At 43.0% G+C, this 23817-nt stretch overlaps 1 protein-coding gene across 1 annotated transcript in view; it reads left to right on the top strand.

Moving 5' to 3' along the window:
- Positions 1 to 23817, top strand: part of LOC311054184 (band 4.1-like protein 1) — a gene marked incomplete at its 3' end in the record, with an annotated part of 65384 nt that overhangs the window by 34422 nt on the left and 7145 nt on the right. Inside the window, exons 3-20 of the mRNA XM_084070062.1 lie at positions 918 to 1067; positions 7390 to 7494; positions 8914 to 8956; positions 9261 to 9336; positions 10516 to 10734; positions 10991 to 11078; positions 11355 to 11507; positions 13207 to 13304; positions 13915 to 14090; positions 14673 to 14926; positions 15741 to 15779; positions 17007 to 17036; positions 18145 to 18300; positions 18674 to 19855; positions 21396 to 21446; positions 22052 to 22462; positions 22947 to 23213; positions 23411 to 23470. Coding sequence (XP_083926188.1) covers positions 918 to 1067; positions 7390 to 7494; positions 8914 to 8956; positions 9261 to 9336; positions 10516 to 10734; positions 10991 to 11078; positions 11355 to 11507; positions 13207 to 13304; positions 13915 to 14090; positions 14673 to 14926; positions 15741 to 15779; positions 17007 to 17036; positions 18145 to 18300; positions 18674 to 19855; positions 21396 to 21446; positions 22052 to 22462; positions 22947 to 23213; positions 23411 to 23470 — 3558 coding nt within the window. The remainder of the gene's footprint in view (positions 1 to 917; positions 1068 to 7389; positions 7495 to 8913; positions 8957 to 9260; positions 9337 to 10515; positions 10735 to 10990; positions 11079 to 11354; positions 11508 to 13206; positions 13305 to 13914; positions 14091 to 14672; positions 14927 to 15740; positions 15780 to 17006; positions 17037 to 18144; positions 18301 to 18673; positions 19856 to 21395; positions 21447 to 22051; positions 22463 to 22946; positions 23214 to 23410; positions 23471 to 23817) is intronic.

The following is a 23817-nucleotide window of genomic DNA, read 5'->3' on the forward strand; positions in this document are numbered from 1 at the left end:
CATTTTGGCTTTCAGTTCATGGCCCGACACAATTACGCATGTCACTTGAGGCTCAGTATAACAAAAAAGAAAAATCAATTTTAATTGAAGACCGAGGAGAGACAGGTGCAGCTGCTGGGGTAACTGGCTGACTGCCTTAGGCTATGTTCAGCCCAAATAAGATTTTTTGCCTATCCAGATTGGAATCACACTGGTTTTAACGAGTATGAACAGCCAAAAAACCCATGGAAATAGATTTTTGCGAATCAAATGATTGAACCACATTCCGAGGTGGTTCGAAATGCGTTTCGATTCTGATTTCTAGAGCTGTGTCTCAGTCTGGACAATTGAGCCTGATTCATACTTTGCCGTGCAACGATGTCATTCTGCACAAATAGCCAATCTACAAGCAGACAACGTGTCACATTGTGAGATTGTAGATCTGTTATTGTCAGCGATGTCTGATAACACAACTCCCATCTTTTTTTCTTTTATACTTAATTGAGTCAAAACATGTTAACACATTGGCTGCCATCTTTTTTTTTTTTTCCTACAGTAGACTGCCAGACTTTTTCAATGAGAAAAAAAAAGTACTTAGCCGAGATACAGAATTTTTAAGTTTTAAGTTACAAGGAAGTGGATGGGAGTCTAAATCTTCGGAAAATCATATATCCTTGGTCTTTGGGTAAAAAAAAATAAAAAAAATGGATGGACGCAGATCTGCGTCCATGGCAGCCAATGTGTTAAGACAATACCTTAAGTTCATTTTTTCAACAACAAAAATCCCCACATGTTTTATGTTTAATGCCACAAATCCCATCTGAACACCTGCAAATAACTGTGTGGACAGTCTGTCCCAAAGATCGTATTTGAGAAACAAATTTGCCTGCAGTCTAAACAAAGCCGTTAGCCTAATAATTAGGATTATTGTCTTAAAGGTGCCAGAGGACCACGGAGACATGGATGATAGCTCAGAGAAGACTCCCAGTAAGGCCTCCAAGTCCCCACAGAAAAACTCCAAGCGGCCCAAGACTGTCCCTGTCAAAGTCACTCTGCTTGATGGCTCCGACTATGACACAGCAGTGGAGGTACAGTACAGTATGTTATTTAATTCTCACTTTCACTGATTGCACAAGAACATGGGAGGAAAGTGCCTCAACCGGTCCACCAATTAAACCATACTTCACTAATGGACCTATGTCTGTGTCTACAGACAGAGCCGATTCAAGAGCCAATTATCCTCTAGCAAGCGTTCAATTAGTGTCAGATTCTGCCACAAGTTATACCTATGGGAAGTGTTTTTCTTCATTAGTGATATGTGCAAATGGTGATAGAATTGATTTGGGCGGAAAAGCGGAAAGGTGTTTCTTTCGCACTGTCATCAAATCTTGACTGCGTGTCTCTTTTCCTTGAAAAAACACATGCTTGTAATTCACATCTCGCCCTGCAGGGCGACAAGAGAGAAACCATTTTCAGAAGCATGTGTTACTGTAGATCCTTCCCACAGAGGCCTTGACTCAGCACAGTACTCCAACAAGAATGAATTGGGAACAATATTTTTTTGGGGGTGGGGTGGTAATCAGTAATCTTGTGTTTTCATGTGCAGTGAACCTTTAAGATTCTTGTGGGTGAACAGCCATGCTGGTCGCGTTCATTGAAGTGATACTTTGTAATTATAAAAAAGATAAGACAATTTTTGGTATCTTGCTCAAATATCACATTGAACCTACTTGGTAGTTAGTTGTATGCCTTCCACTTTCCACATATGGTTTATCTAGCAGTGTAACTCATTGTAATGACCATCATTGTTTTGAAACTATGCCTTGTTTCTTTTCTTTTTTTATTATTACATTTTTGTCTTTGTTAAAACTAGAAAAAGTGCTCCCCGGAGCACAGGTCTCCGCCAGGTCAGGTAGGTTATTGTGGCCTCCTGGTGGCGCTACAATAGGCCAATGTCAAAAGGGTGCCATTTGTTCTTAGGTCTTGCACGGCAATCGGACAGTGCATTCATGATTTGAGGCATTTTGTTAAATTTTTTTTTTATAAAATGTTATATAATGCTATAAAAGGCAGGGCAAAGGTTTTTCCTTGACCTCTAGGGAGTGCACATACAAAGTTTTACACAGATTGGTGCAGTTATAGGTAAAAACACGAATCGGGCTGTTATAGCGCCACCATGAGGCTGATTAGAAAAATCTCAAGTGGAATTTCTTCCTCGGCATAGTGGGAATGTACGTGCAAAGTTTCACGGAAATTGCATGCTGTGTTCATAATTTGATTAATTTTATTCAAGACTGAGCAGTCCTGCAAACTTTGGAAGCCATTTTTAGCCAATCAGGATGGAACATGAAAAATCTGAAAGACCAGTTTCTTTTAATGACTATAGAGATACTGTGTACTGATTTGTGTGATGTTTGGACAAAATATGTAGGAGTACTGTGAAAAAATGTGTTTTGCAAAAAGCGGCCTCCTGGTGGCGCTATAACAAGGCCATATGAAAACATTGGGGCAGAGGTTCTGAATTGGCATCCAGGGATTGTGTGTGCAGAGTTTCGCTGCGATCAAGCCAACGGTGCGGGAGATTAGCTGTCCACAGACAGACGGACGGACGGACGGACGGACCGACGGACGGACGGACAGGGGGTAAAACATACTCTCTCGCCATGCCTTTCGGCCTGGCGGAGGCAATAAAGATGTACTTTTGGGGCTTTTATGCCTTTATTGACAGGAGAGTAGGCTGACAGGAAATGGGGGGAGAGAGATGGGAAGTGACATGCAGCAAAGGCTGTCGGGATCGGGACTCGAACCCGCGACATGCTGTCAGGCTATAGTGAGCCTAGATGCTTGGACAGCTACGCCAACGGTCCAGGCCATGTAATTAGAATTTTACAGCCAGCACCTTCTCAAACAATTTGCAGACCATTGACGTGAGCCTCTCGGTCAGATGTTATTTCCGAGGAAGAGGGGGAGGGTGGATGTTGGGCCGGATGTTTAGGCGGGGCATTCCACCACGGCGATGCTGGGCGGGTCTTCCGGCATGGCATCATGGATCATGCGAACGTCAGCGCTGCAACCGCACTGGCCGCCGCTGATGATTGAGTGTGATGTGTGATGTGAATGATCTTGTTGGCTGCCTGGACCGTATTCATGTCAGCTGCATGCTCTTTATGGTCTAACTGTCACCCAGGCAACCCCACTCATACATGAGCTGCAACAGACAGGGAGCGCCCCCCCCGCCCCCACGCCCAACATTTACAATCACCTACCACCTTTAACTCATTAAGACCCGAGGTCGATTCTACAACGGTCTTCTAAATCCTAATAGTTTTCTGAAAAACGTATGTTGCTTTAATAATCAGTGGTTCAAGGACCCCCAAAATTATATGTATTTGGCCGTCGACCCTCATCTAAAAATATTTTGTTCTAGGGACCCCCAGATGAAAATATTTGAGTTAAAATTGTTTGCTTTAAAAATATATATTCAAAGATTTACACATATTTTCACAATTCTTCAAAAATAGCAGATCTACAAGCTCATAGCACGGCACGAAGTGCTATGAGCTTGTATATCTGCTTTTTCTGAATAGCCAAAGTATAAAATATGGTCTAAAATTACGCAGATGCTTACCCGGTTTTAATGGATTAACCTAACCCTCAATCTTATTTGTTGTTGCTGACACACACACACACACACACACACACACACACACACACACACACACACACACACACACACACACACACACACACACACACACACACACACACACACATTGCGCGCATACTAACTCCTTCAACCTAGGCAGTGACTTCAGAGGTATTGGGCTTTGATAGGAAATCCATATGGTTGACGTATGGCTGCTCTTATGTGCGTCCAGGGAGAAAATAGAATGAGAGAGGGAAAGAGCAGGAGGAGAGAGAGAGGGAGTGAGGTGGGGGGAGGGAATGGGAGAAAGATGGAGAAGAGGAAGGCACCATTAGCAGAGAATGGAGTAGAGAGGCACAGGGTCTGTGTGTGTGTGTGTGTGTGTGTATTTGTGTGTACATCATGTGTGCATTCATCTTATTATGGTCCTGTGGAAAATAGGCACGCTGATGAATACAGTGAAACCCAGCAGCATCTATTATAGTGATTACAGTAATGATGTTCGATGAACAACTGGGCTGTGATGATATAAACAGAGGGAAGCCTCTCCCACATTGATCTGTGGCTCACAATGTTCTGGATATTGATGGAGCACAGTGCATTTACATGGTCCAATCCTTAACCTCCGGCTTGGGTGTTAATGGAACAACTCCCACACGTGCTCACCTCATTGCTTCACCCTGAGGCTAGGTGTCCATATGCTCTGTCATTCACGCACGCACTCGTGCACACACACACGCGCGAGCATGCACGCACATAGTCGCACGCACGCACGCACGCACAGACGTTACGCATTACATTGTTAAATTGATAATACCACTCATGAAGCTTATTCATTCAGTGCCCACTCAAGTTAAAGCAAAGACTTGTGTTATTTTCAAGAGACTATGAATATTGATTGATTTTTATCCATAATTAATTACATAATAATTATCCTTGAAAAGAAAGCAATGTCTGAAATAGAGTAGGGTGCATTATTTATTTCATAAATGCCTTTAAAAACATTCCTGGTGTTAATTATTGTCTATTGCTAGTATATTCTTCTATAATCCTGAGGATCATTTGTGTCCACGTGGTTTTCTTAGCCTTGGTTCAGCCAGCCACATGAAATTGTGATTTTAATAAACATTTTATTTCATGGTTAATTTCCAGGTTCATTAGGCTAATACTTATTTATTTTTTGAGCAAAATCATTGTTCAACATGATTATTTCAATCCTCACCTTAGATTATACCTGACCAATACAAATATACTGGAGATATTTTTTTCTTTTTTAAAGAATAGAGAAAAGATAAGTCACTCGTCAAGTTTCAGTTAACACATACAGTACAGTAAATACTGTGTACGTAATTTCATAGAAACGGAACCAAGCTAATCTCCTTTTAAGCAGCTTAAAAATAATCAAACCATCTTTGTCTCTGTTCTGAATCACACTTCAGGTCCTCGTTGATTTGAGCTGCTCTATGTCTTTACTGCGCTTCGTTTGAGCTACAGTGTAGTATAGCGAGATGTTGAATCATACCCTCCGGAATGCCGCTAGGCCATAACAGTGCTTTTCCATCACAAGTCAATGCTGGGGCGTTTTATCTTTGAGATTTCCCTGGTAGCTACAGTACACCATGACTTATTTTGATATCTGTGTGAGCTATAGGATCTCTACTTTGATTTAAAATTGACTGCTGTACAGTAGATACTGCACTAGATAACCTGCACAATGTTAATTGTATTGAAGCACCTACAGACCCCTGCAGGCTACATGCTGTATAGTACGTCTCTCGTTCATTTTCCAACTGCTGCAATCCATGCTGCTACAGTACTCACTCTCTTATATTACTTTAAAGTGGCTCAGTTTGATAGATCTGCTTTCTCCTTGGTCTGTCTTTTAACCCATTAAGACCGTGAACGCATCTGTGTCATTTTCAGATTTCTTTGGCTATTAAAAAAATAGCAGATATGCAAGCTCATAGCACGGCACCGAGTGCAGCGCTATGAGCTTGTAGATCTGCTATTTTGTGAAAAATCGTGAACATTTGTGCAAATCTTTGAATATATTTAAAAAAAAAAGTAAACTAAAATCTTCTCTTCCGGGGATTCTACAAATGTCTAAATCCTAACAGTTTGTTGTTGTATGTTGCTATAATATCAGTGGCTCTCAAACCCTTTTCATGTCAAGGGCCCCCAAAATTATTAATTATATGTATTTGGCCGCGGACCCCCATCTCATTCAAAGATTTGCACGAATTTTCAAGATTTTACAAAAATAGAAGATCTACAAGCTCGTTGCGCGGCTAGCCTTTGAATAGCCAAATAAATCTTAAAATGACACAGATGCGTTCCCGGATTGAATGGGTTAACCTGTCCACACAAGTGCTGTCTGTCTTCATCCGGTTTGCATGGCTGAGGCAATCAGCAAAATGGATTTCTGGGATTACGGCAAATGGCTGCTAATGAAATCAGCCCATATAGAACAAGTGGCTGAAATGTGATTGGGGCCAATTGGAGTGATGGCAGACTCGCATCGACAGCCCCTGATTTGGTCGGCATGCTTGGGGGACCACCTGAACGGCGTGTCGCAATTTTCATTTTGCTGGAAAATCGAATAAATTCTTGACGACCCTACTTGAGAAATCCCAGGCAGCTGTCTCTGCATATTAATCAGCATCGTACTCCCACCCAGAGAAACATCAAGACAAGACAGTGGGGTCTACCGTCTAGACTGTTATTTATTTGATTAGGGCATGGCTTGTGTTTTAATGGTTAATTAATTAGCCTTTCATGAATGTTTAAAATGTATGGCAATTACACTGCTGGATTTCTATTGCAGAGGGAGGAACAAAGATATGTGGCCTGGTTGTCATATCAGAGAGAGAGATAGAGAGAGAGGTAAGAGAGAGAGAGAGAGAGAGAGAGAGAGAGAGGGGTAGGAATGAGCAGAAGAGGGGGAGAGAGAGAGGGCATGCAAAGACAGAAGGGACCTATTACTTCTGTTTCCATGGTAACAGCTGCTTGGTTGCTTTGTCGCCATAGGAGCCGGTTTCCCCAGGAGATGAGTTTGTGTGTGCGTGTGTGTGTGTGTGTGTGTGTGTGTGTGTGTGTGTGTGTGTGTGTGTGTGTGTGTGTGTGTGTGTGTGTGTGTGTGTGCGCGCGCGCACACACGTGCATGTGTGCGTATGGAGACACACACATTTGCCAAGGCCGCATGTGGAACCCACAGAGCCCTGGTTTTCTGCCCTGCAGGTCTAGATAGGAAATAGGTGTGGCCTTATGGAGCACCAGGGCTGTGAAATGCGATTCCTCCCCTTATATGGGCATATTATAGCCCATGGTTCCTCCCACTCAACAGGAGTGGATACTTATTGAGCCCTATAGGTTCTCATCCTGACAGGACCGGGGCTTTAAGGTTGCTGGTATTTGTCTCCCCTTTTAGATCCTTTCCGCCCCTTTTTGTAATGGAAATAATCTGTACTTTTAATTATGAGAAACATACATTTAATTATGAGAAACATACATAATGACATATCAGTTCATCACCAAACACCCAATTCCATACTCAGTGAGATCAAATCAATAATGACTGTAGATGCTTGTGACATCTTCCACAGAATGTATGGTGAATGTATGTACAGTATGTCTTGATAAACATAAATGTCTGTGCATGTGACACTACATATTGTAACCTACATTGTGTGTGTGTGTGTGTGTGTGTGTGTGTGTGTGTGTGTGTGTGTGTGTGTGTGTGTGTGTGTGTGTGTGTGCACAAACAGAAATTTGCCAAGGGACAAACTCTTCTGGACATGGTGTGCGGCCATCTGAACCTGCTGGAGAGGGACTACTTTGGCCTGTCTTTCCACGACACGGACAACCCCAAGGTCACACACACACACACACACACACACACACACACACACACACACACACACACACACACACACACACACACACACACACACACACACACAAACTGATTCTCATTATTTCACTGTTGACGTAATGCAATATGGTTCACACAAATATCGTAATAAAGGCTATACTTTTATTCAGTAGCTACTACAGTCAATACTGTATATTGCCATCATTAGAAGCCACATGGGACAGATCACAGCATGTCACTTATGTTCATCCGCTTTCATGTTTCTGCACTTGATTGATAATTATTAAAGCCCAGTCGGTGGCCATGTAGTCACCACGACAAACAAGGTGAATTACATTTTGTGTCAAAATAACACACAGCCTTAATTTACTGCTGTTGTATATTATGTAGAGTAGCTGTTGGGATAATTACAGATAATCACAGCTTAAAAGTTTGGAGACTCCCATTATAAATGTTCATCCAAATAGAGGATTCCGGTTTATTAAGGCAGAGTGTTGCAGTGCTGCTGCCATCGCCCTGGGGCATGGGGCCTTGCCTTATTATTCAGAGCCTTAACTTCTACTGCTTCTGAAACTTTATTTTCTCGTGAAAACTTAGAACGTTCTCAGGGAAATAGTTTTCGTGGACTCCGAGGTCAAACTGTTATCATACTGATTTATTCAGTTTGACTAAAAAGAGAAAATCTTTCAATAGCTTTTGTGTAGTAGTAGTAGTAGTAGTAGTAATACAGTAGTAGTAGCAGCAACAGCAGCAGCAGTAGTAGCAGCAGTTGCAGTGACATTGTGATCCAGAATTCATCCAAAAATAGCACCATTTTCAAGTCCTAAATCACTGACATTGCATAATAGCTTACAATGCTGTAGCTTCGGCATTGTAAGATTTTTTTTTTAATCACTGACTTATATTTAAGACATAAGATTAGGCTAGCCTACAAACCCGTAGGCTACTTTTAGAATCGATCAGGTAATATGACCCTGGTTGACCTTTTCCCAGTCTTGTGGTGTGTGACCCACTCGCGGCTTGAGGGTAACATGAGTGACCTTTACCCCTTTAGTGTGAGTAGAATCAACATGTCCCCTTCAAAGTGGCATGCGGATTGTACAGAGCACCATGGCAGCGTCCCTCAGAGGGCCATCGGTGACATCAGACCATCTGGTTCTAACACTGGCATTTATATCCCCATTTATAGAATCATCTGAGTCACTGCAACATTCTCTGTACAGCCTTTGAGTTACAAATGGGTCAATTAACACTGAGGATTTGACTTTGTATTGCATTTTTGCAATGAATACATTAAATGTATTCAAAGTCAAATTTTGACTTTCAAGTATATAAAAGGGGTGCTTGAGAAAGAGACTAAGGGATGGTTTTGCTGGGGAATATTTTCTCAAGAGGGATTTTCTCTTCTTCTTATCAGAATTGGTTGGATCCCTCCAAAGAGATTAAGAAGCAAATCCGAGGTAAGTGCAGTAGCTGGCATATGCATTTTTTTGTGTTATCCTTTTAGCCTTAACGTCTGACTGTACCACGTGCTGTTTACATTTTTGACTAATAAAGTATTTAAATGCACACGCACCAATATACAGTATAGTGTATACAGTAAACACAATTTTTCATACCAATACTGTATGCAAAATACATACCTGCTCTCTCTCTCTCTGACACACACACATGCAGACAGGCACACAGCCGTTCATAAAATGGCCCATAAACAAATGCGCATTTAAACATTACCACCATTAACGTTTTGATATTTTTCCACAGTTGGTCCCTGGAGCTTTGGATTTTCTGTCAAGTTCTATCCCCCAGACCCCTCTATACTCATCGAAGACATCACTAGGTAAACCAATCTAATACTGTTGTTCACCTAACAGGAATACAACCCTCCCCCTTTTTTATGTTAACCCATATCTTTAATTTCACACACATCAGCCTGATGGAGGCATTGTTGCATGCCGCAACGCGTAGGTGTATTTTTCTATTCTTGCTATGCATTAGCCAGACTATTAAAGGCTTTTTAATTTTTCCTCAAGAATGCCTTGGTCTCACCTCTTTCTTTGCATCAATATTGTCACCAAAGAGCACCTTGTTGGGGATTTTCACTCCCGCCAAACTGATGCGCTCCCGCCTCCTTTCTCTCTTTCTTCTCTCTTTTTTCTCTGTTTTCACACACATCAATTGGATACCAATTTCTCACATTCGAGGCCAACTTACTTCTGCTTTGACTGTAGCGTATTTACTATTTATTTTCCCTCACCATTGCAAGCAGTTCTAAGAATTAAGCCAGCTTTCTGCCTTCGATTCTATTTTGTTTCAACAGTGTAACACGCTGCCGGTGTTGTCATTAACATATCTTTGTTTGTTTGTTATGTCAGATGACAGCACAACCAGCTATGAAAGTGATTTGTTCGAGGGTCACAAAGCGCTAACAGCCCAAGGAATTACTGTTAGCCCTAGCTACTGTACTGTATCTAGTTAGCATTTTATTACCCTGGAGGGAATCACTTTGTTTAGTCATATAAAAACAAAGAGATATCAATTGGCAACACATGTACCTTTGTATATGTTTACATTGAAGCACACATTAATTGACCACAGACAGAATCAGAGGCGACAGAGAGTTGACTATTTAACATTGCAGTCAATGGTGAGGGAGAACGTACTGTAGGCTGTACGCTACAAATGGCTGTTTTCGTTTCAACTACAACATATTTATTTCTCAAAAGATTTCAAAAATAGCATATGTACAAGCTTGCAGCGCGGCATGAAGTGATGCGCTGTGTGGCATGTGTATTTAAAGTCTTATTTATTTATATGTTCGGAAAATAGCCAATCTACAAGCTCACAACGTGTCTCATTGCAACACGTTGTAAACGTATTAATGTCGTACCTCTTGTGGAAGGTTCTGGGTTACCCTTCGTAGTCAAAAAGACCGAAGTGGAAGTACTGTATTTGGGCCATGTTTCACAGTTTCTGTGTGCAAACATTGCACCCCTCCCCCCCTCCAATCTTTTCCCAGATACTACTTATGTCTCCAGCTGAGGGATGACATGCTGTCAGGCCGCCTGCCCTGCTCCTTTGTCACCCACGCTCTCCTGGGGTCCTACACAGTCCAAGCTGAGCTGGGCGACTATGAGGTGGAGGAGCACGGCCCCGACTACGTCTGTGACTTCCGCTTTGCTCCCAACCAGACGCGTGAGTTGGAGGAGAGGGTGATGGAACTGCACCACAACTACAGGTCAGAGTGCAGAGCTAACTGGAAGGATTGTTGATGATGTGATTCATAAGGCGTTTAATTGAATTGAATGTCTTGGGGCCAGACAAAGAGGTCGATCCTCATGGTCCTGGTAGATGAGACCTTTGTATTTGTATTAATGCATATTCTTTTAGTAAGCTGAATGTCATGATACTATTGGCAAGATAGAACTGGTTGATTCCTCATGAATACGGTAAAGAGGTGATGACTGAGATCATGTCTGACATTTGTGCCACAGGGGCATGACGCCAGCGGAGGCAGAGGTGAACTTTCTAGAAAATGCCAAGAAGCTCTCCATGTATGGCGTGGACCTGCATCAAGCCAAGGTGCACAGGAATGGAATTAACGTGTGCATTACAAGTCCCTGTTTAACCACTTGAACCCTAGCATCCCTATTCTGGGGGGAACATTAGCCGAGCGGATCGGCTAATGCCGGCTGTAAAGAGATTTAAGTATTAGTTTACTAAGTAGAGGGGGTTTAAGCGGTTATTATGTTACGAGATCTGTTTCCATGTATATTAATTATTTCCACAAAATCTAACTATTTAGTCAATATCAGGGGATGTACAGTATTGTGATGGTTTCTATGTCTTCCTTGTCAGGATTCAGAGGGCATTGACATCATGCTGGGTGTGAGCGCCAATGGGCTTCTCGTCTACCGAGACCGGCTGAGGATCAACCGATTTGCCTGGCCAAAGATCCTGAAGATCTCCTACAAGAGGAGCAACTTTTACATCAAGATCCGACCAGGAGAGGTAGCTACTGTACGCTGCCTTGATGTTGTCCAGTGCATCGTGATGGAATTGGTACTGCAGCACTTCACCGCACAGATCTTGGGTCATGACAGTCTTCCCAACAAAGCTGAGACAAGTGGCATAAAGCATGACATTATTAAGAGCCAACTTCACGTTTCTGTGATTTCATGAATTCACATTAGCTGAAATTATGTGATCGGCTGTCATGACCCGTTCCAAGCAGCAACAATGAGTCATTTCATGGTTCGATGAAAATGTTACTTCTGAGCTTCATCTTGGCCTATAACAGTAGCAAACGGTAAGAGATGTCTAGTCTACCAGTGCTAACTGAATAATAACAGATAAGAGAATATCTAAGAGTATCTTTCTAAGCATGATTAATGGCTTTTGGAGATGCAGTACTATTCTTAAAGTTTAGTGTGTTGGGTCTTTGTGCTTCTGGAGAAAATAGGCCGTCTCCCTTTGTGTAAACTTCAAAGCCTGGATGGCCAGGTGTAAAGTTTTGCATTCATTATGCTCACTGTGGGTTTCTATTCCTGTAGTGATTATTTATAGTTTATCACCCGGGCATCCGTCATTGCCTTTATTATCCAACCGAGCCGACTTGTGCAGTTGCGCCCAAGGTTTGATACTGTAACAAGGGAAATTACAAATGCAGAGTGATCTTTTTTTTATATCACATACCCATAGCCTTATTTATTCAGAAAGATGAGAAAATAGCATTTGTAGTCCCACTGGGATTTCCACAGGTGTGCCCTTGTTGGTAAGCAAATCACTTGTGTGCAAATGAGCCATAATGCCACAGGTTGATATCAGAGCAAATTGCCATTGTTAGGCAATGATTTCTATTGTTTGTGACATCCGAGTGAAAGTCATGTGCTTGCAAAAAAAACAGTACAGTACTCAAGTAAATGTACTTAGGCTGAGGGGCGCCTATTTAACCCACGTGTGCCAAACCTCAACAAGCTGATCGACGCATCGCAAAGGGCAAGAGTTAGTGGGGGTGGGAGGGAGATGGAGACCCATGCAATAACCCGGTCAATGCTGGGTACCTACCTAAACACATGATCAACACGTTGTCCGTACGGTTTCTGCTTGTGCATAATATACTCTTGCTGTCTGTTGGCCATCTCTTCTCTGGCCTTTACGGTTGGGATTGTGGTTTCATTTTCTCATTCTGCTTTATCAGGCAATAAAATTATGAAACTGTTTGTCTTATCAGGCAGTGGTAAGTTTTAAACAGCCCAGCAGTAGTGTTTTGAAGAAATTGTATTTTCATACAAGGCAAAAGTTTTACTTGTAGCTTATGATGAATTATTTCTCTTTCAAAACTGCTAGACTTACCACTTTGATAATAACTTATTGATTAGAGAAACACCCATTCAGAAGAGTGAAATCCTGAGAGCATGAATTGTTCCTTTTTGGGTCATTGAGGAATTAAAATGTACCTGACATGGCAATAAAACGGCCGCGGGGAACACAAGCATATACTGTATTTCTGCCAGGAAACAGAAAAACTAAATTGATTTTTTCCCGTCATCTCAGAGTAAACACGATTCAACCCACTGGTCGTCCCCTCCGTCCGCACTACTTCCTCTCACTCTCCTTTTTTCCGTCACCCACTTCTCCTCCCTCTTCATCACCTGCACTCCTCTCCACCATGCCCCCCCTCCCAACCCCACTACGCACCCCCTACTAGTATGAACAGTTTGAGAGCACCATAGGCTTCAAGCTCCCCAACCACCGGGCCTCTAAGCGCCTGTGGAAAGTCTGCATTGAACATCACACCTTCTTCAGGTAGGACATGGCATGCACATGGAAGGCACACACACACACACACACACACACACACACACACACACACACACACACACACACACACACACACACACACACACACACACACACGTGCGCGCACACACACACACACACACGCACACGCACACGCACACGCACACGCACACGCACACACACACACACACACACACTTGCATGTACTGAAATGAAAAGAGAAATGTAATCCAGGTTTCATTTTGGTTTAGATTATAAGTAATTAGCAGATCCTCCAATGTTGTAAGTGTTTTTTTTGTTCGATGCATTCACACACAACAAACACAGGCACACACGCATAGGGTGATTTGTTTTGCACACTGCATGCTCCATTGCACAGCAAACCTCGTTTGGTACAGTAGATTTGTCAATGAAGCAACGGTCTCATGGGGCTGAATCAATAATCTCCCCCGAATTGCAAATTCCTCATCAGTTATTGTAGGCCAATTATAGTATAATAGTGGAGTGACGCATTGTATCAGTTAGTGGAGTGTAGAAGTTATCGAATAAATATATATATATATATTTGACCTCTGTTGTTTTATTGTATTTGACCTCAAACTGAATGATCCTATAGGTTGGTTTCCCCAGAACCACCTCCCAAGGGCTTCCTGGTTATTGGCTCCAAGTTCCGCTACAGCGGGCGGACCCAGGCCCAGACCAGACAGGCCAGTGCTCTGATCGACAGGCCTGCCCCGCAGTTTGAACGCTCTGTCAGCAAAAGGTACCTGCTGCCCCGCAGTGTGGATGGAGGTGAGTACGCTGATAACTGCTGCTCAAAGTGGGGTCCAAGCCGCACTGTTTCCCAAACACTGAGTCTGACTCGGGACCCATTTGTGGGTCGCAAGTAAATATATATATATATATATATATATATATATATATATAAATAAGTAAACGTTTTGACAAATCATTTTTAACAATATAAATCTTCTCTTATGGGGTTCTTGGCACAACATTTCCCGTGGCTAAATACATATCAGCTCGGGGGTCCTTGACATGCAGATGTTTGAGAACCACTGCTGTAACAAAATGACTCTCCACTTCCATTATGCCCACTCTGTGTTTTCTGCACCTTGTTTTTTTGTTTTGTTTTGTCCTTGCTTACTGTAAATGGCTCTGTATTAAAAGCTAAATGCCTAAATTGTAATTATAAATTGTTTAGTTTTTCTTTTCTGTATAATCTGTATACTTTTGTTTTGTGAGGATGAGCTATGCTGTCTCTCTCTCAACTTTCTAGCTTGCTTCAGAATCAGATCAAGGAGGTGTGCCAGAGGGAGTAGACATTATAACTCTGATGGTTGACTGGTGCACTGCTCTGATCTCCTCCCACAGCCTCGGCTCTAGGAGACAGCACAGACCAACTGTCCCAGCGAAGCTCCAGCTCGCGCACCCAGTTCATGTCCAGGGAAGACCTGGACCAAGAGGGTAGCCTGGACCTGGACCACGACCAGTACCACTTTCAGGACCAAGACCAGGACCAGTACGAAGAACAGGAGCTGGATCGGCACTACGGGCACGATCTGGATCAAGACCAGGACCAGTCAGCTGATGCCATCCCAACTCCCACCAGGACCATGGACCATAAGGTACAAGACGGGAAGTTATAGGATAAGCTGAAAGAGCCTTGGAAGATGTATAGTTATGTGTCCATACAATGCCTACTGTACATGAAGTCAGTCAAGATAACGGCATGTGTCTAGCCGAGTCAATCAGTGAGCGATTATTGAGCGTGCACACTTTACAGTTATAGGTGAATATCTATTTTACTGTAAATACAATACTGAGCAGTCTTTTTTTTTTTTTTTTATAACTTTGTTTTTATTTAGGATACATCAAAACAGTTGCATTTATCACTTTATCAAATATACTGAGCAGTCTTAAGGTGACTATAAACAATTCTCCAACCAACAATTGCGCTTGCTTTTTCCTGCGGCACACAGAGTCCCTCACAAACTGTGACAACTAACACAAGTCCACATCCCTCTCTGCAGTCCCCCCCCCCCCACTATCTCTTTCTCTCTCCTGAGTCCCTCATTCCTCGGCCTGATTTCTGTCCTCCCCTAGTCCTCTCCTCACCTCTCCTCCTCCCTCTCCCCGTAAGACTGCTCTGTATGGAATTCAAGGCTCCCTCTCCTTTCCTCGCTGTTCCTTTAATCTGCTGCTCAAATCTAACATGACCTCTTTCCTCCTGACTTGCTTTTTTTCTTTTTTTTTAACGAGCGCAGTTCTCTCCTCTAACAGTCCTTCTCTCCTTATCCCCGCTCTGACGTTAACAAGCCTGGCTAATTCTGCTTCTCTCCTTTTCCTCTCTCTCTCTCTCTCTCTCTCTCTCTGTCTCTCTCTCTGTCTCCCTCTCGCCTTTTTCTCCATCTCCCTCACCAACCTCCTCCTGGGTTGCAGGGGGAGGAGGCAGGCTCACCTGTTGACTCAAAGCCAGAGGTATTTTGGTTATGGACGCTAGTGTGTGTCTCTGTCTCTGTCGGTCATGCACGGCACACTGTGTTGTTTGTTCAGCATGGCCTGCCCCTGTTTTTTGGTTGGTTAGTTCGCCTCTTCAGGGAATGTTAACCGTCATCTTGTTTGCCATGTTTTCTTAGATTCAATTGTATGCAGGGCTATGGGAATTAACAGCACACCAGCATTTTTTAATGGATCACATCTTAGTTGGATAAACGATAAAATACATAATAATGGTCTATTCAGGCCTTTTCTTAATTAGTCATCATGGTATTTTGGGAGCTAACGTGTTGTGAATTCATTCTCTAAGGTTATATTAAATTTAGATTTACATTAACTGGCATTCAGCTCTTAACAACTGGAACAGTAGACTACGCGTTCTAAAATGTCAGCACTTATTTAATAGGTTGTACTGTATGTATTACAGCAGTGCTGTTTGTACGTTGTAATCAGGGGGATTAACTGTTATTAGGGGATAAGCAGATGGTGCTTAAACACCATGTTGATTAATAGTGACATTTTCTGTTTTCATGCTGATAGATATTATAGCACACTGAATGAGACACCTTTAAAGAATCATTTGATCGTTTTAATATAATTCTACAAAGATATTGTTCATCAGTGCACTACTAGTACTACTAGTGTATAGTACAGTATATTGCTCATCAGTGTACTATAAGTGCCTGTCAGTGTGTACTGTTATCTACTAATGGACTGAAGTATTGATAACTACAGAGGGTATTTTGTTGAGGTCACTGAGAGGGATTGATCACTCATAGCTTTGTAATCCCTCCACGTGGAATGTTTGGATGTAGAAGCATGAGACTGTCATAATCTTCTCCGCCAAACGTGTATGTCCAGCGTCAGTCCATTAATGTCTGCATTTCTTGAAAATCAAGTGACTAAAATAGGCATTAGGGATGGTCCCTGTATCCATGGCACCAGAACACGAGATGGCTCCACTGCCTTTTTGTATGAATTTTCCAATGCAGTAAACTGTTTGGTCTGTTTGTCTGTCCATCCGGCTGCCTGCCTTCTCCACTCACCTGCAGCACTTTTGCCTCTTTGTCTCTGCACACGCCCCTCCACCACCCCCCTCCCCCCCCAAATCCTCAACCTCCTGCTTTGCTTACTACACATCACCCCCCTCCCCGTCCCGCCTCATCTTAACCGCCCCGCCTTGGGCTCCTCCCCCATCTGTTGGACCAGGATCTAGCCACCCCTCGGCCCAAACAGGAGGTACTTCTCGTCCCGGCTCTCTCTTTGCCGCGTGCTGTACTTTATGTGACCCTCAGTCACCAGTGTGTGCCGTGTTGTCCTATCTATCATTGTGACCGTGATGCATTGTTAGAATAAATAGAAACGGCTGTGGAGTTATTGCTTGCCACAGTTCATTCAATCATTCAGGTTGTCTTCTTATTCCAACTTGGAAAAATCACTGTGAACATCGTTCACTCTGAAGCAAAGCTGCGACTGTAGTGTGCGTCATGCACCCTCTGTCATTTTATCTGAATATTAAAATCTCTGGAATCAATGGGATTAAGGTTGGCTTCTGTCTCAGCAAACAATTCCAAATGCAAATGAGAATGGAGCGTCGAGCTCTGTCTTCATAACAGCAAAGATTAGCAAACTGCTGTGACGTGCACACCAAGGCAGTGTGTAAAGCTAATTTATCACAATGCCAGGCTGTTGTACACCACTTTAGTAAAACAGCGTAGGGACATCAAAGCTCTTAGGGGAAAATATTAAGACCCCATTAACATTTTGTCACTGTGATCGCAGGATCTTTAATCTTCAATGATAGCATCAGTTGAAGTGAATGTTCTCTTCTACAGCCAGGGCCTCTAGTCAGCTGGAGAGGTCCTCTGGATTGCTTTTCATTAAAGATGTCTCGGCCAAGGGCAGAAGGGAGAGAAAAAAAAAGTTGAAAGTGCTTACATGTTCAGTGGAGTATAATGGGGTTTATATCTGTAGCTGGTCATCATCCAGCCCTCTGTCCTCCATCTGTGCAGTGTGCAGTGCAGTATTGGTCTCGTGCTACAGAAACAGGATTGGACATTTGTTTTGTAACATGCACCACCACACCTTACCAGAATGTAATTTTACATGGAATTTAAAGATGAAAACCACCCCTTAAAAACTCACCCACAAAGACAGGTTCCTTTTTCAAGTTTAATCCCTGTGTTGTTTAATTCTGGAAATGTCCATAAATAGAAATGGTATGCATCGCAACCGAAAGCACTGTTCTAACTCAATGCATCTATTTGATGTTCTGCATTTATATATAGACTGACTCTATGCATCTATTTGTGTCCACATTTGTGCCCTGCTCACTCCACATGAGTAGCAGTTCTTGGACAAGCCAGACGACGTCCTGCAAAAGCACCAGGCCAGCATCAATGAGCTGAAGAGGGCTCTAAGGCAGCCCAACAGCAAACTGGCCCAGAGGGAGAAACGGCTCTCTTCAACCACCCCTCCTGGAGGGACCCCCGAGAAGAAATCGGTAAGAGTTTGAGACATAGAAACCATGTGGCATATACAGTACAAAGACATATATAGGAAGCTAACCACAGTCATGTGCTGATAGTGAATACCCTATTGACCTATTCTTTTCCTATACCAAAATGCTGTGTAATTGTTATATTGGATTGGTCTCGTCATTCTTTTCGTCAGTCTTTTTTTTTTACACACATTCCCCAAATGTAAGGTTTTGGCAGGTTTGCATGCCAATTTGTCCTTCAGATATTGGTTATAGACAGTCTTTTTGAGTTACCCTGTGAATGAATGAGCGAATGATTTCTGTGGTATAGTAGTAGTAGTAGTAGCGTAATGTTTGAGGCTAGGCTAATGCAACTGTTTACTCTATGTCAACATAGGCCACTGATGATGCCAAAATGATTGACAAACAAGATGTTTATGAAGGAGCCATGGATGTTTTCTCTAAGGTGGAAAGAAATAAGACTTCTCCTTACCCTCAGCACTCTACCGTTAGTAGAGACATGTTTGTGGTCATCCCTTGGGATCATAAGGAGTCTGTGGATGGTGTGAATGGAAAAGTAACAGATGTGAATACCAGTTTAGCACCTTGGGAATCTATGAGATCTAGATCGGTGTCCCCAAACTATGAAACAGATCTGACTGCCGCAAGACTGAAGGATGTAAGCTGCATGGAAAATGTAGCTGTAGCAACTAATGGCCATTTGCATGACAGCGTGTACACAAAGAATGGGGTTCAAGAGAATGGGTATGCCATTCCAACGGCAGAAAACATATGCAGCAAACAAAGAACTGAAAGGAAAAACACAGAGTTGCGGCAGCCGTACGACTTTCAAGACAGACCAAAGCACTTTGATGTTCAGGTAGCAGCGGATTCTGTCCCAAAGGGCGGCGGTGGCAGACTTGAAACTGACAGCAAGCAATTCGAAACTTGGAAAACAAAAGACCCAAATCCTGAGAGAGCAAAAGACTCTAACAAAACTGGGAACTCACACTCGGAGGTAACCAAAATAGTTCCTCTCAAGCCACGGAGATCAAAAAAGTCTTTGAATAAGGGGAACAAAGATGCTGACAACTCTCGGACACAAACCCAAACCAACATAGTTGGGGATACACAAATGATGAAATCAATAGAGGGACCTTCTGAAATGACTGCGGTGCAATCTACCACGTACAGTGTGAGGCAAGATACACCAGCTACCAAACACGACACAACTGGCACAGTGTCACTTCAGCAGCAGTTCCAACCTCTTCAACAGCAGAATAATGACGTGGAAGATCAGCAGGACTTGATGCACCTGAGGGATATCACAGGACTAAGTCAGTGGATAGGTGGAGGCATGCTCATACATGAAGAACATCTTCAAAACTACCCAGACTTTAAAGACAGCCTCCCCTGTAGCGGCAAGTTTTCGGGCAGCCACACAACTCCCCCACGGACACTTCCTCTGAAAACCCAGTGGTCCAGAGAGACTGGCATTCGCAACAGACACAGCAACGTGGACACCAGCCACATCCACTACAGGAACTCCGGCCAAGAAACAACCAAGAGGAAGCAAGCGGTAAACCATCTGCCCCGCTTCTGTGCTTGCCCATCATCGGAAACTAAAACATTGCATGAGCTTCAGGCGATATCGTTCAAACCTTGTTTTAACCATTTACAAAATGTACGCATACTTCAGAACACCATGTGGCTGTGTATGAGAGGGTAAAACGCTCACGGTCCCTCGCATCGCATCATTGCCCGACTTAATTCACGTCCATGGCCCCAGGAGCTTACTCTCTCTCTCGTTCCCCTCCGCAAAGCTTAACATCTGCTTGGCCATCCTAGAACCCTACAGGCCTTTAAGCAAAGTCTTCATTGCTTAAACAGTTGATGGCCCTCGTAGCCCCACCTTAACTTTGTTACGTTAACACCCTGGTCTCTCCTTCCAACATCACCCTTTTTCCTCCCTGACTAAAGGTGGTTGCTGTTGCAAGGAGTGCAAGACCTTCCAAACATCTTTCTCTGAAGCTTTTTCCTTAAAAGTAAATGTTCTTTGTTTTTCTAAATGGCTGAGATGGACATTTGTATCAAATGTTCAGACTTGGCACCTCTGTAGCAGTAGTGATCAATGGAAAACCGATTAGGTGGAACCGTTGGCTGCAGAGATGCCAAAAAGCTTCAGGGCTTCGGCATTCACATACAGCAGCTGTCACTGTAAAAGTCCCACTTTACGTATTCATCCTCCCTCAGTCCCACACCAGTACAGAACACCTTTTTTGTATACTAAACAGTAACACTTAATTTGTATATTTTGAAGCATTATTTCAATGTCTTAACAATTCAAAAGCAATTAGTTAACTGCCAAGAGAGCAGAACTTAATTTTTCCAGCAACAATGCTGCAAAAAGTGAGACTTTTACAATGGCTACATCTGTACTGTATTTGTAATTATGAATATCTGAATCCTGGGATATTTTAGAACTTAACCTCAACTGTGCATGGCATCACCATTGCACTTCCAGTCATTTTTAATGATGTCAATTCAAGCTTGAGAATACATCCTATGTGCATGCTACTGAAAATAGCCTGAAGCTTTTAGAATCTCTGGGGGGAGGAGGGGGGGTCATTTCTCAAGTTTGGCATAAGCACAGCAGTTGTCAGACGTGTCAGGTATTTTCATTTTTTTAATTAATGACAATGCGGTAAAGTTAGGTACTGTAGGCATTAGCCAATGCAATTAGCTTAAAAGCTTTATGTAAAAACACACACACACACACACACACACACACACACACACACACACACACACACACACACACACACACACACACACACACACAATGAATGAGCTTTCACTCAATATAAAATGAATGCACTCTCCAACCCTGTGTTGTGCTGCAAACAGCATACCATAATCTACTGAATTGTCAATACAGTGACAGAGATAACCATTCATTCTGTTGTTCTGATCTCCTCTCTTGATAATACAATCAAAAAGACAGAAGCTACACTCAATTATGGTTTATAGCCGTCTATCACCACGGCAAACTGAAAAGGGTTCTCGGGTTGATTATTGATTTCTTGCCGACTGTTATTTTCTCTCTATACTGTCTATAGGAGACACCCTCTACACCTGCCATTCATGAGGAGCCTTTCAGCGAAGCCTCAGTGAGTCAGCTCTCATCTCTGCAAGACAACAAACTGCAAATTTAGATTACATTGTGAAATCCTGAGTGTTAATTTAACTCTGAGAGTGTATAATAATAAAATAAATGTAACCAAATGGACCATTAAGGCCCTTGTACACTCTGGGCCCTGGGCCCTATCTTGCGCGGTGCCATATGCCTTATGCCTAATCTTTTTAGGCATTTTTTTTACTTTGAAAGACATTTTAAAATAGTGGGAATAGCCGAGTAAGGCTTAAGGCAACGCAAGATAGGGCCCCACGTCCAATGTGAAATTTTATTGGTCAGTCTTTTTAAAGTTTTTAAAGCAAAAAGCATAACAAAACCCCACAGGAATTGACCTGGGTTTGAATGAAAAACGTTTAGAGGCAACTGGACAACTGGTTTGCTGGGAGAAGCACACCATTGCAGCCACTCGTCGGGTGGAAATGTTTACATTTTTGTCATCCTGTGTGCAATGACCTTTACACTTCACGTAAATCAGTCCTAAAATTTTCTCAAACGTCCAAAGCATTTCTTTTTGTTTATAGCAGCAAATTGTGGGAAAAGATTCATTCATTACACATTCTTCTCCTATCCGTCATGCAGAGGGAACCATGGGAGAGACGTTTGGGGTCCGTTTCGGAGGACGACCAAGACCACGACATGCTGTACCTGAAGGAGACCCACCTGGGCATCGAGCGCAAGTGCTCCAGCATCACGGTCAGCTCTACATCGAGCCTGGAGGCCGAGGTGGACTTCACCGTCCTCATGGACCTCCACACAGGCATGGAGGAGTTCTCCAAGGGCATGACGGAGCTCGGCGAGAGAGATTTCTCACCCGACGGAGGTCTTCGCTTCGGCATCGACCTGCTCCACCAGCAGCAGCATGTCCCCTCTGAGCTGCCGCCTCCCCTAGTGTCAGATCCTCTCGCCAGAGGAGCAAGTAGCAGCCCTCCAGCCAAGCTCGTCCAGGCAGATGAGGTCCAGAGGCCAGAGGCCAAACGGCACGATGGTCAGGTACACCAACATTAGCTTATTTTCTTTCTTTCTTTTTCTTTTTTTCTTTTTATTATTTTAGTCCCTTGTCGCCACTGATGCCTGCTGGTTGGTCTTAGAGAAGGTGTAGACGAGCATGTGTCTCCTCTGATACATGTGACGCCGGCCTGGCTGGTTCAGCGACGGAGATCACTCTCCCCACTGGGCTTCCCACTCTCGAACATCGCCAATTGTGTTCGTTAGCGCACCTGGCCAAGCCAGATGTACCGGCGGAGGATTCAAATCGTTTATTTTTCTATTAAACATTTATGTTGCATCTGATCATTGCTTTTTACAGTCTGACACGTATAGCAAGGGCATTGTTCTGTCTAATTTCTGATCTTTAATCACCCTCTTTCCCTTAGATGTTGAAGGGGAATAATTGAAGAGCTTATTTCAAAGAGCAGTGCTTATCAAAGGTCCCAGATGCAATTATTAAAATACGGCTTGCTCTGCTTCCCTCAAGCCTGTTGTGCCGAAAAAACCAAAGAGGTCAGTGCCTGTGTCATCGTCCGTGGACAGAGATCAGCAGTCACACAGAGACACACAAAGTCGTGTCACCTCCTACACAGCACTAAGCAGAGAGGCCAGCGATGTTATGGCCCCACCAACCGCGAGGAGGACCGATTGCGATATCATGGCCGCACCAATGGTGAGGAAGACCGACGTGCGGACCGAGACGCAGCCCAATGGCTCAGAGGTCACCACTACTATTGTGGAGTTCACAAATCAGGTAACGAAAAACGTAACCCTGTCAATATGATCAAGATCAAAGTAATACTATTGGCTCTTGATGTGGATAAAATGTGGTGAACAAAGGGTAGTACAAAAATGTTAATATGAAATATTTAACTTAGAAATTATAATTTCTTTATATATTTATTATAATACAATAGGACAAGGCACTTAATGACAATCTGTCTGTTTCAGGATCATGGAATCGGTGGCTTAGGAGAAATTCCTTATTCTACAAGAGAGAGTGTCTCTCCTGTGAGTGAATACTGCCTGACCTTTCCGATTTTAAAATGAACCGGCAGTGCTGTTACTCGAGAGTTGTTCTCCCTCAATGTTAGAATATAAGACTGTGATCCAAAGACCTGAATGGCTGGCTGGACACCCTTCATTGTAGATAGCATTTCAAAAGGAACTGGAAAACAAGAGTATTATCTTTTTTACGGTGTTAAATATCTGTAGAAGTCATTTTCAATGCTATCATCATTAGAATTCAAAAGTGATCAACTGAATGTTTCAACAACTAGAATGGGAATCAGCCTCTAAAGAATATCTTTTGTCAAATAAACACTCAATTTGCCTGCAATCGTTAAAACAATACAACT

The sequence above is a fragment of the Gymnoscopelus microlampas genome (genome assembly GCF_963454915.1).
Source record: "Gymnoscopelus microlampas genome assembly, chromosome: 10".
Lineage (NCBI taxonomy): Eukaryota > Metazoa > Chordata > Actinopteri > Myctophiformes > Myctophidae > Gymnoscopelus > Gymnoscopelus microlampas.